This window comes from Olea europaea, unplaced genomic scaffold, assembly GCF_002742605.1.
Source record: "Olea europaea var. sylvestris unplaced genomic scaffold, O_europaea_v1 scaffold2559, whole genome shotgun sequence".
NCBI lineage: Eukaryota > Viridiplantae > Streptophyta > Magnoliopsida > Lamiales > Oleaceae > Olea > Olea europaea.
Genome location: NW_019243872.1, coordinates 26,368 through 38,362, shown reverse-complemented (window position 1 = coordinate 38,362; position 11,995 = coordinate 26,368). Strand labels below are relative to the sequence as shown.

The 11,995-nt window shown below is 33.2% G+C and overlaps 1 protein-coding gene across 1 annotated transcript; it reads right to left on the bottom strand.

Annotated features, from left to right (window-relative positions):
* Window positions 1–4,726: 4,726 nt before the first annotated feature.
* LOC111382749 (NAC domain-containing protein 83-like) lies at window positions 4,727–5,974 on the bottom strand. The gene is made up of 3 exons (XM_023006787.1): window positions 5,557–5,974; window positions 5,197–5,468; window positions 4,727–5,126 (listed from the first exon to the last, which is right to left on the bottom strand). Exons 1-3 carry the CDS (start codon window positions 5,738–5,740, stop codon window positions 4,887–4,889), a joined length of 696 nt encoding a protein of 231 aa, XP_022862555.1. The 5' UTR covers window positions 5,741–5,974; the 3' UTR covers window positions 4,727–4,886.
* Window positions 5,975–11,995: the final 6,021 nt, after the last annotated feature.

Genomic DNA, 11,995 nt, shown 5'->3' with positions numbered 1-11,995 from the left:
GGCTATGAATAAGTAAGTGAGCATCCTCCACCTATTTGACACTAACTGCTCTGGGCTCATATTATGCTCGACTAATAACTCTACAAAGAATGGGTATAAGGGCCACCTAAATCCCCCTTTCAACGGATCCCTAAAAATAACAAACTCTCCATCCCGAGCTATAGCCATCTTATCCTCGTACCCAGGAGTCCTAATGTCACAGCTCGGATGAGCCCATGCTAACTAACCATAGCTATCGCTAGATGCTCTTTAAATTTATAGGGTTGGTCGGGATATCTAAATGGGGTCGGGACTTCTTGAGCTCGAGGCTGAGCATGTATGGGGACTACCATAGGTATTATTGAGTAACCTGCATCCTCAAAGGTTGTTCCCGATTCTGACAAATGGTGTCTTTAAAACCTTTCTAAAGAATTAACTTAAGTTCTCGAGTTCTTACCTTAGAAACTCGACGTCCCAAAAACCCACAAAAATGTCTGCTCTCGAGGATGGCTAATGAACTTACTGAGAATAAAAAGGTGAAAAGTGAAATGCGAATGGTGTATTTATATGCATTACTGGGGGGAAACCCAAGGGTTTTCTCTTGGGCCATCCGATCATGGCAAGTGTCACACATCTAGGACGCATTTCCTTTCCATCAGCTTTACAAACTAGGGCTGACATCATCACCACATGTTCACATACCTCAAGAATACTAGTTATTACACAAACAATCGACGACTGCTGAACGGGAGTTTATGCATCCATCCTCAAAATTCAAGCATGAATGCACGGGGGCTAGTGAAAATGTACATTTCTACAATTCCCGACCTGTGAATATCGAGGACTCTAAGATGCTATTTTCACCATTTCACCGGCATGACGGTTGGGGTAGCATAGTCTTCGAGGTATGCTTTATGCCCTTACATAAGCCACCATGTCAGGAATGAGGATTTACCGAACCGTCCTCAGGATATACCCTTGCCCATTATCGAGCCTGCCAATTCTTGACGAATCTCGAGTCTCCCCTGGTAATTGTTGCTGGCCCAATTCCAACATACCTGGGGACCCTGGTCCTACCCAAAACACGTCAGCATACCACTCCTATGAGAACTCTGCCCTACATGCCACGTTATGACTAGGCTTCAGTTGTAGTTCAAGTCCAACACTTCAGTTTAGAAGGACTCTATAGGATAAGGATGTTCGATAGGGCTATTCCATTAGGAGTGCACTACATAATCCTACTTGGGGTATAGTACCTGCCTCTATAAATATAAAGCATTGGAGCATTGTCTAAGTACGTTTTTCCTTATTTTCAGTCTATAGCCCCATACATAAATTCTCTGTTTGACTTAAGCATCGGAAGGGATAATGAGAACACACCTCGTTGACTTTGTTTTAGGTACCGGAAGATTACAATTGTGCTCATTCACAGTCCTCAAGCTCTGAAAATCAGCAGGTGTAGATTTTTGGTAGCATCACATGTAATTTTAAAACCTTTTTCTTTTGTAACCATACGTTCTTTAAAAAAAATACTATTCCAATTGTTAAAATTTTAAATAATGGGGCCAAACAGGGGCTAATTGTTGCCCCTTTCTCATGTGTACAAAAAATTGTGGCATGCATGCTTTGGATTTTGAGTGATATATCAAAATGGTCACCATGAAAATTATGATCTACGTTCTAGTGTGAAATGTGAATACTCAATTAATTGGTCGTTGGAACAAATACCATGACTAAAATGCCTTTTGAAGCTCGTGTGCAAAAGTTGTACTCAAGGAAACTTCTTTTTATCACATTTTTTTAAATTATTTTTTATACCTAACATATATATAATTATGTACAAGTAATATTACTCTATAATTTTTTAGTTTAAGTTGTAGTTCAACAATGTTATGATAAAAAAAGAATTATTTACTTCAGAAACAATGAATTTCGTAAGCTTTCATGGTTTGACTTTGTATTATTTTAAGCTTTATAGAGATAATGTATTAATATTGTAGCACTGTTAATGTTTAAAAATTTTCAATTTGAGTGCTATAACCACAATAAAGTGTTTTGTTTGATATGACTTACAAAATGAAATGGTTTAATTTTGTTTGAATTTTTTGCTTGATTAAAAATCGGTCATATCGAACCATGTATAAATATAACAAGCGACTTCCAAATTCGAGCTATGTATTTTGATCTTACTAAGCATTGTTCTTATGCAACATATTCTTCTTGGTTTTTGCTTCTGCAAAGTAATATAAATTTAACTCCAATATTTCTTCTACTTTGAGATTTTAGAATGTCACAACTTGAAAAAGGGAAATCTGTGTTGTATTTCCATATTCTAAAGCAACACTGCCCTTAACTTCTTGGCTAATTAAGGATGGTGAGTTTGATTCGTGTTGACAACAAAAAAAATGTACCTCCAACGGGCCAACAGATTTCAAGGCCTCTCATGTCCACGCATGCTTTGTTCCTACATATTTGGACAAACTGCTAGCCACACATGGCCTCCTCTTTCGGTGAGGGTGGAGTTGGCCACGTGCATTCCATCGATCAAGTCAGATGGAGAAGAAAAAGTACATAGATTCTATGTACCGAAGGCAGTAAGACTGATCATAGGAAAATTCCTCACTCAAGATGCCTCTGCAAGTGCTAATATGAGCATGGGAGAGCTTTAGATGTGTGCCTTCAATATAGAAAAATCGGTTGGCTTGGGGAGTAACAAATAGAACAATGATGTGGCAAAGTTATAGTGTGAGAGTCTAAATTTGCATTATCTTTAGAATGACACCAAGTGTAAAGTTTTATAACAGAAAAGAGTGACTAAAAACCATTAAATGAAGAGGCACGTGGCTCCATTCGTGTGGTTGGTATCTCTTGTTGAAGACATCAATCAATGATAAGCATTAAATGACAATATCACATTTTTATTCAAAATGCCTAGCTTGTGGCTTTAGACTTGAACTGGTGGGTTTGGAAGTGGCGATGACAATGAATTGTCACATCAATCACATGCTATATATTGATTGAGAAATCTTGCTCTGAATTCCCTTTACAGACTCGCCTCTTCCATGTTTTTGTTGTCTTAATAGGGTTAGCTAGTGGGGATCGATAGACATATTGGCTCGACTATCCTAAAGGGGTTCGTCCTGTGTTGATTTGTGTTCAGGCTTCACGGTTTGCTAGCCACGTAGGACATTTGAGTGGGTTTTATGGATGAGGCGTAAAAATTTGCCTCTATACATCATTGCTTGATTTAACCTTTTGTTGTGGAAATACAAATTCTTGATTATGCCTCAGTTACACACTTCTAAATGTTCGTTTCCGAATAATTAACGCTCAACTATCCGTGCCCTAGTAACTAATAGTTCATTGACTCTCTACCACCTTTTAATTTATGCAAAGATAATCCTTTATTGTTGGTAAAATTTGGTAAATAATTTTATTTTAAAAGTTGCAAAAAATATAATAGAGTTTGAGTTACGGACATCATCATGTGTTATTGAAAATGAATTTGAAAAAAAAATGTTAAATAAGTTGTGTCAAGTAAATGATTAATTAATCTTTTCATTTATGGATTTTGGATCCTTTACTTGAATTCGTACATACCTTCACATAGTACATTAAAAACCTATTTACAGTTATCGGTTCATGACAATTAAAATTTTTCTGGTACATGACAGTAAAAAAGATATCTAATATATACTACGTTGTGTATCATTTTCCAACTCTAAAAATGCGTATATTAATCCTACATTGACGACAACGTTAATCAAGCTAAATAGTTTCTCTGATTTGCTACTTGGCCAACAAAAATTAGTGTTGCTCATCATAATCAATTTGATTGTGCTCCGCTTACACTAGTAATAATAATAATAATGTGGACCTACATGCACTCATTTGACTATTAATATCAAAACAATAACCAGACTTTGTTTTAATTAAATTAAAAGAAAACATGTTATGTTCACTTTTACTAGCTATCAAAAATGATAATTTACTTTCTTTCATCTTAATAATAAAAAAATAACGAATTGGATGAGTTTTGTGAACTTAAAGGCCCCGTTTGATACCCATTTTTTTCAAAATGTATTTTTCTCTCTTTTTTTCAATCGCACATTCTTCATTAAAATAATATTACACGTAAATAAAAAAACTTTTCCTTATTTTTTAACTGCACATTTCCCATCAATTTACTATTTCAAAATGTATTTTTACATAAAAATGACTCACAAACACTTTCTAAATTCATTTTTAATCTGCAAACTCTAAACATATTGACTAATTGACTGGGGCAGACAGACGAATCTTTGATATGTTTACATTATCTAATTAATCTTGAGTTTGTTAACCAAGACCAACCAGCTGTCTTGTTACTAGCACCCTACAACATGGAATACTAGATTTTGAAGTTTGAATGTATTAAGAAATTGATTAAGTGAATGAAAGATGCCAAATCAAGCAATTAATCCCATGGGAAAAATAGATACCATCTTTTTTTATCTTATTCCTTTCATAAAATTATGATTTAGCGCTCTTAATTTCTTTGGATTCTTCTCTTTTTGTCTAATCTTTGCATCCACCTTTTTTTTTTTCCTTCAGAAAAATCAATTGCTTTCCAATAAGAAACCTTCAGATGCTGGCAATAATCAATAATGCCGCTTTTTTGCTGTCAAAATGATTGTTTTATCTCTGTAATTCTCACTAAATTACAAATGGAAAGAGAAAGGTAGAACCAATTGCAGGGATGACACAGTTGAATATTAAAAATTTTCCATAATGTTTAAACAATCAAGCCAACAATTCTTTGGCATAACCAATATTCAAACAAGGCTGGTGGATTGTGCAATCCAAGACGTAAATTCACAACTTAAAAGGATAATGTTCCATATCTCTGTTGTAATATTCACTCTCAATTAGTGACTGCTTGTTTCTAGATACAAGTCATCAGCACAAGAAATCTCCGTGATCCCACTAGAACATTGAGAAGAAATCATGTCAGTATCCTCTCCCATACTTAAAATGATACTACTGATGCATTCCGAATTTCTAGATTTCTTTGTTGTGTTATTGATACCGAGACTTCTGCCCTTCCTTTTCCCCTGCTGCTGGTATATGCAGCAGACGACCCAGTCTCCCACTTCCAAAGTTAGTTTCTACAAAGAGTATGTTTACAAAATGTTGAAAACAATTGATGAAATAAGAATAAACACATACAAGATGTACCTGATAACTTAAGCGTGGAGTAATTAGAGAGTTTTGAATGCAATATTGATGCATAACCCATTGAGTCTTGAACGCAGGACCACGATAATAGTTGTATTTATAGAAGACCAAGGATTTCTTCATTCCAATTACTCGGTTGGTTCCAGGAGCCATAATTTGGCTGTCTTGGCCAGTGGCTTTCCAGTAACCACAGCCAGCACTGAAACTGCTGCATTTATTCATTACATTCCTGTTTCTCTTGCTGAAGAAATATCTCTTCTCCTTCAAATCACCTTAATTACATATAGGGGTTTGGGCAATGTATGAAAAATAAGTGGGAAAATGGCAGTAAGTAAATGAAATTAAGTAATTAATACATACCAGGTAAGTCCCAGGGATTGAAGCTGAAAACATCAAGTTGAGTAATGACGGTGGCCGGCAATGGCAAAGAGTATATCTTTCTAATCAAGTAGTGAAGAAGCAATTCTTCATCAGTGGGACGGAATCTGAACCCAATGGGAAGTTCAATGTCTCCATTTCCCACACCAGCGTTTGTCTTCTCCATATTAGTTGAGAAAGAAACTCTTCCCTTTCTGATCTGAACAGAAAAACGCTGAATAAAAGACAAATTGAGGCAGCAGTAATGTAATGTTATCAAGAAATGAAAAGCAAAGCAAAGAACGTCGCAGAACGTGCAACTGTATAGGACTTGTAATAGATCCAGAGAGTTAGGCTTCAATGGCTGTGAAGCTATGTTCAATTGAGTAGGAGTCGTCTTGTTTATAGGCAAGTCAGAAAAAAGGAGTCCTGTTCTGACTCCAACTTCCTAAGTTGTCTACTTTGACCAACTTTTCAATTAACGTGTAACAAGGGACAACTAATTCTCTTTGCAATAATATTATAAATTTCATCCACCACCAATGACAAGTCATATTCTGCTCGTGTCTAAATTCAAATTCTTGTTTGAACCCTAATATTGATGAAAATAGATTTTGGAATAGTGATTATTTGAAAAATGTATGATTGAAAATTAAGAAAAAAATTTAAATTTACATATAAAATTATTTTATTAAGAAAATGTGTAGTTAACAATTAGTTTGAAAAAAATGTATTATTGAAAAATGGAGTTCAAACAAGAGCCCAATCTATTTTATCGTAAATTTGCTTTTTAACAGAGTTATTTAGGGCCTATTTGTGTCCCTTTAATTTCAAAAAGTGTATTATAGAATAGTGATTGATATTGAAATGTATGGTTAAAAAATAAGAATTTTTTTTATTTATGTATAATATTATTTTAATGAAAAATATGTAATTGAAAATGAATATTGTAGAAAAAATAATGTGATAAAATGTTATACAGTGATCGGCAAACAAAGGCTTATTAATCACTTGTCTTGATGATAATAGAAAGGGGTAAAGATACATGGAATGGAGTGGGAAGAAAACCAAGACTGTTGAATGTTAAATTCCAGATTGTATTACCGTGAACAATTTTAAATTATTGATTACAAGGTCAAAGTTTCATTTTACCTTTTGTGATAGCAATAAAAAATTTAACATCGAGTGTGTTAATTACTGTTCACGCACACCGAAGTTTTTAAACTTTTTAGGGAGCAGATATATACTGGTTTAGGACAGGATGAAGTTATGTATTTCAAAACCCAACATTTCTATGGTGTGTGCACTGCAATTTTTTATTTTTCTTTCCTTAATTTCGTTAGGGTATTTGATAGGGTGGAATTGGAATTGGAAGATGGAATTGAAATTGAATTTTTCAACTTTAAATGTTTGATACATTTTTTTTTCCATGGAATTCGAATTCTTAGTTTCCTTGATGTTTGGACTTTTCTTGGTTTTTAAGGAAAATCAATTTCCCACCATATACCTATTGTAGCATTTCTTTTTTTTTTTTTTTTTTTTTTTTTACAATGGAAACAAATTCTAAGAATTATTGTAAAAATATATTTCCCTTTAAATGACAATTTTCATGTAAAACAAAGTCAAAAGAACACCAAAAGATAGATGATTTTCTTGAATTTTTTTTTTTTGTGTGTTGGCAATGGAAATAAATTTCATCCCCAACACCAGTAAAATCTATTCCTTTAATTGACAATTTTTATGTAAAACAAAACCAAACGAACATTAAAAAAAACTTTTATTTCAACATTTTTCAAGCAGAAAATTATACTAATCAAACACAATAATTTACAATTCTCAGGAAAACAATTTTTTGCAATTCAATTCCTTGAAATTCATTTTCTAGACAATTCAATTCCATCTTTACAATCAAACGGACCTTAGTGTAGATTAAGGATGGTAATAAAACTCGTCATATCCGTGGGTCTCCCGAACAAGACGAAGATTATCCACTTAATCAAGTAATCGAGTTGAGATGGGGGGCGGGGGCAGATTCCGCCTTGGGTTAGGCCTGAGCAAGGTTTGGTTTGAGTCGGTTTCGACTCAAAACTGAAACCAAAATCAAAACCAAATTAGTTGGTTTGGTTTGATTTGGTTCGATTAGTCGGTTTGGATTTTTAGTCCAAATTGAATTTTTTTCAAAAAAATTGTTCAAATTTTGGACTCACTTAAATTACAAGGACAAAAATAATTAAATAATTTAATATTACAAGAATTATTGACTAACAAATAAAATCATGTTAATAGGGACGGATCAACAAAAAACTTGAAAATTTTGTTGTTTTTTTTTTTTTTTATATGTTATATAGTCTATCTGCCTAAGTAGGGAAAAATGTTAAGTACAACATAATGAGCTAGTAAAATGAAATTTTCAGTGCTATTACTTATCGACAATGTTAACGATTAGAGGAAATCGAGAAATATTTATGATATTAGGGCTTATTTTTTATTTTTTTCTTAAATTAAAAAAAAAAAAGTAAACATGTAAATGGGTTGGGTTAGTTTGATTAACCAACGGTTTGAGATTTCAAATTATGACTCATCCAAACCACCATGGTTTTGTTTAGAAGAAAATCAAACCAAACTAATTACTAATGTCAACAGAATCGAACCGAGGGTTTGATTGGTTTGGTCAATTTTTTTTATTTTTTTGGGGGTACTTTTCAAGTGGGCTGAGTCAAAGAACAAGTTTTCCACTTTGACCAAATTTTTTTTTCATTCACCACATTGACCTCTTCTGTTGAAAAAGACAATTGTACCTTTATTATGTTCCATAATTATAAAAACATATTAATTTTTTGAAAGACAATAATACACTTAAAATTTTAAATAAATTCAATCACTTCCCCACGTAAATTTCAAAATCAATTTTGCTTATCAGTTTCTTCAATACGGTTAAAAAGAAATTTCCTCTTCCATCTGCTAGAATACTGAAATCTCACAAAATTATCAAAGGTTTAACAAAAAATATTACTCATAGTTGGTACTCGAAATTAGTAAGTGTAAATACGTATTTTTAATTTTGTTTTAGTTAAAGTAGTATACTGTTTGAATCTTTAAATCTTATTTCGACAAAAGTAGATGAATTATTACAGTATTAAACACATATGTATTATTTTTTTTAACAAAAATAAAGAAAGAAATTCATCTGTGTGCATATTATTTCAGGAAAAATTCATAGTATTTCGTTGGAAAAAAATTCCAGCCGGCCCGAACGTTATTTCTTTTGTTATTTAATTATTTTTTTAATGTTTAAGATTTTATAATTTATTTGTTAATATTTAATGTATATTGTTTATTGTAAGTATTAATGAATATTTAATATTCATTGAAATAAATATTTTTGTACCAATTAAAATAATTAACAAATTATTTTATAATATTAAATAAAATATGAAATGAACAATTTAAAAAATTATGTATTAATTCATTATGTTTAACCTATTATCTAATATTTTAAATTTGTGGCAGACATGGTATCAGCATATATCCCAATTTGTTATTTCGGTGAATTTCAAAAGAATGAAAATGCTCAGTGGGAATGGAAATTGACGAGTGAAGGAGATGGGGTTAAAGCAATTTTTATAACAATGAGTACATCGTTTACAGAAATGTACCATGATATACAAAACATGCTTAACGTCGATTCCTCTTAGTACGATATGGAATTTTTGTTTCATAAGCATTCAACCATTCTGATTCCACCTATAAAAGTTACTTCCAAAGTGGAGATAAAACATCTAATTAAATTGAACCAAAGCCGAAAATCGACTCCTATTGCGTAGCTTTATTGAGGAAGAATGTCCCCGAGTGTGAACACGAAGTTTTCGATGAAGAGAATCGTAATGTAAATGATGTTTGGGATATAATTCAGATTGTTCGTGAAGATGATGTGGTTATTCTAGAGACCACTGCTACTCACCATGATCACACTATTACGCACAGAATTCTATCGGCAGTTGATGATAACGAGAATGAAAATTCATTTACAGACGAGAATTTGATTGCTTTATCTCTAGGAGACATGAGTTGGGTGGGAACTCACAGGCCGGACCAAGTACACGGTCCTCTAATTGTTCACGTGTGATTCTAATGATGAAAATGTGTATGTCGAGCAACTGTTCGAATCAAAGAAAGAATTACAAAAAGCTGTGCACCGGATTGCTTTAAGGCATAACTTCGAGTTTAAAGTGAAGAAATCAAACAAGTCGACGTACAAAATTATCTGCGTTGACGACAGTTGCCATTTACGTTTGCGAGCGACGAAAATGGATACGAATGAGTTCTTTGGAGTTTGTAAGTATGCACAGGAACATACTTGTGAAATGGATATTCGTTGAAATGATCATAGGCAGGCCCGATCATGGTTCATTAGTCGATAAATAATGCACAAGTTCCAGGATTCACGAACGATCTACAAACTTTCGGACATTATTAATGACGTTCGGTGAGAGTACGGGGTGGTCATGAGCTATCAAAAGGCTTGGAAAGCCAAAGAATGTGCATTGAAGGACTTGATAGGTTCGACCGAGGAGAGTTATGCTAAATTGACTGGTATTTCATTGTTTAGGTGTTTATTTCTTTGTTATTTTAATTGTTAATTAATTTATTTCAATTGTTTATATAATTATGTAATTCAATTGTTTATTTAATATGTAATTAATTATTTAATTGAATTGTATTTTTCTATTCATTTCATACTGAATAGATTATCTAAATTATGATTATTGTTTATTTACATTGGTCACGTATTGCTATAACATGGAAAGAATTAATACTGGATCAACATTTCTTATTGAGAAGGATGACGATAATCGCTTCAAGTATTTCTTTATGACCCTTGGACAATGCGTTCGAGAATTTCGAAACGCAATACGACCCCTAATTCTAGTTGACGGCACAACCCTTAAGATGAGATTTGGGGGCAAGTTAATTATTGCAACATGTCAAAATGCCAACATCCAAATTTACCATCTTGCGTTCGGCATAGTCGACGGAGAAAATAATCTAGCAATGAGTTGGTTTTTCACGATGTTGAGGGAAGTAATTGGGGATGTCGAAAACCTTGCGTTTGTAATCGATCGAGGGCAGTCAATAATAAATGATATCGTTGAAGTCTTCCCCAAGGTACATCATGTTATTGTATGTACCATATACAGGGAAACTTGAAGACCAGGTTTCGAAGCAAGGGCATCGTTGCGTTGTTTAGAAGAGCTGCAGAGGCTTACAATTTTGAAGAGTTTGAGAAGTTCATGGTCGAAATAGACAGCAAATTGCATGCTACATGGGAGTATCTAATAGAGATGGGGATCGAACATTGGACACGATCACATTTCTCAGGACGTCGATACAACATGATAACATCGAACAATGCAGAGTCGCTTAACGCTTTATTCAAGAAAGATCGAGAGTTACCAATTCTCGTAATGATTTAGAACATTCGTGACAAGCTACAACAATGGTTTCATGATCGACGTGAGGAATTACAGAGTTGTACAAGTGTGCTAACCCCGACTAAGAAAGATAAACTCTTCAAGACTCTAGATGTGGTGAGAAAGGTATATGTAGAACCACTGGATCAATTTCGCTTCTCCGTGAGATGTGCACGTAATTTCGGATATATCGTGGACTTAAATGATAACACGTGCACGTGTAGACAGTTTCAATTGGAGAGTTTTCTGTGTACATATGCAGTGACAATAGTTATGCATAGAAGATTTCCACCACACACCTTATGCAGTGCGTATTTCATGACTGATTATTGAAGAGCAGCATATGCAGAGACAATATTTCCTGTACCAAACGAAGTTGAATGAGAAGTTCCCGGCCACATTCTCCCATTGAATAACTTATTGCCACCAGCAGTCGGACCACATACTCCTGAACATACATGTACATCTAGAATAACATCTACTGAAGAGTTTCCCCAACCTCGTAAGTGCGGTAGATGCGGTGCAACAAGGCATACTAGAAGATATTGTACAAGTCAGATTCTTCTGCATGACAATGTAACAGATATATTATTTCACATTTGTTAATAGCTATTGGCAATGTAATTATTTATAACATTGACGTTAATTATTTATACATATTATTTATATTAATTATTAGATTTAATTTTTTATTTAAACATTTCATTTATTAGTTTCATTTGTTACCCACATTATTATGCATATTATTTATGTTAATTATTTGAAATCGGAATATTCAAAATATTTTTTAGACACACTGCGTTCTTCACAATATACACAAACATTATAAATAAACACCTAAACTGTAAAATAAATAATTAAATATTACATAAATAATCAATATTTTACAATTCTTTCATAATTACAAATGAATGAATAAAATATACAATGTTCAAATAAATGTAAAAATATGTACAATTATTTATGGATCC

Coding starts and splice junctions, on each gene's coding strand:
- LOC111382749 (XM_023006787.1), bottom strand. CDS start 5,740: ATGGAGAAGACAAACGCTGGTGTGGGAAATGGAGACATTGAACTTCCC. Junction 5,469..5,556: donor CAATCCCTGGGACTTACCTG/GTATGTATTAAT, acceptor TATGTAATTAAG/GTGATTTGAAGGAGAAGAGA. Junction 5,127..5,196: donor CTCCACGCTTAAGTTATCAG/GTACATCTTGTA, acceptor TACTCTTTGTAG/AAACTAACTTTGGAAGTGGG.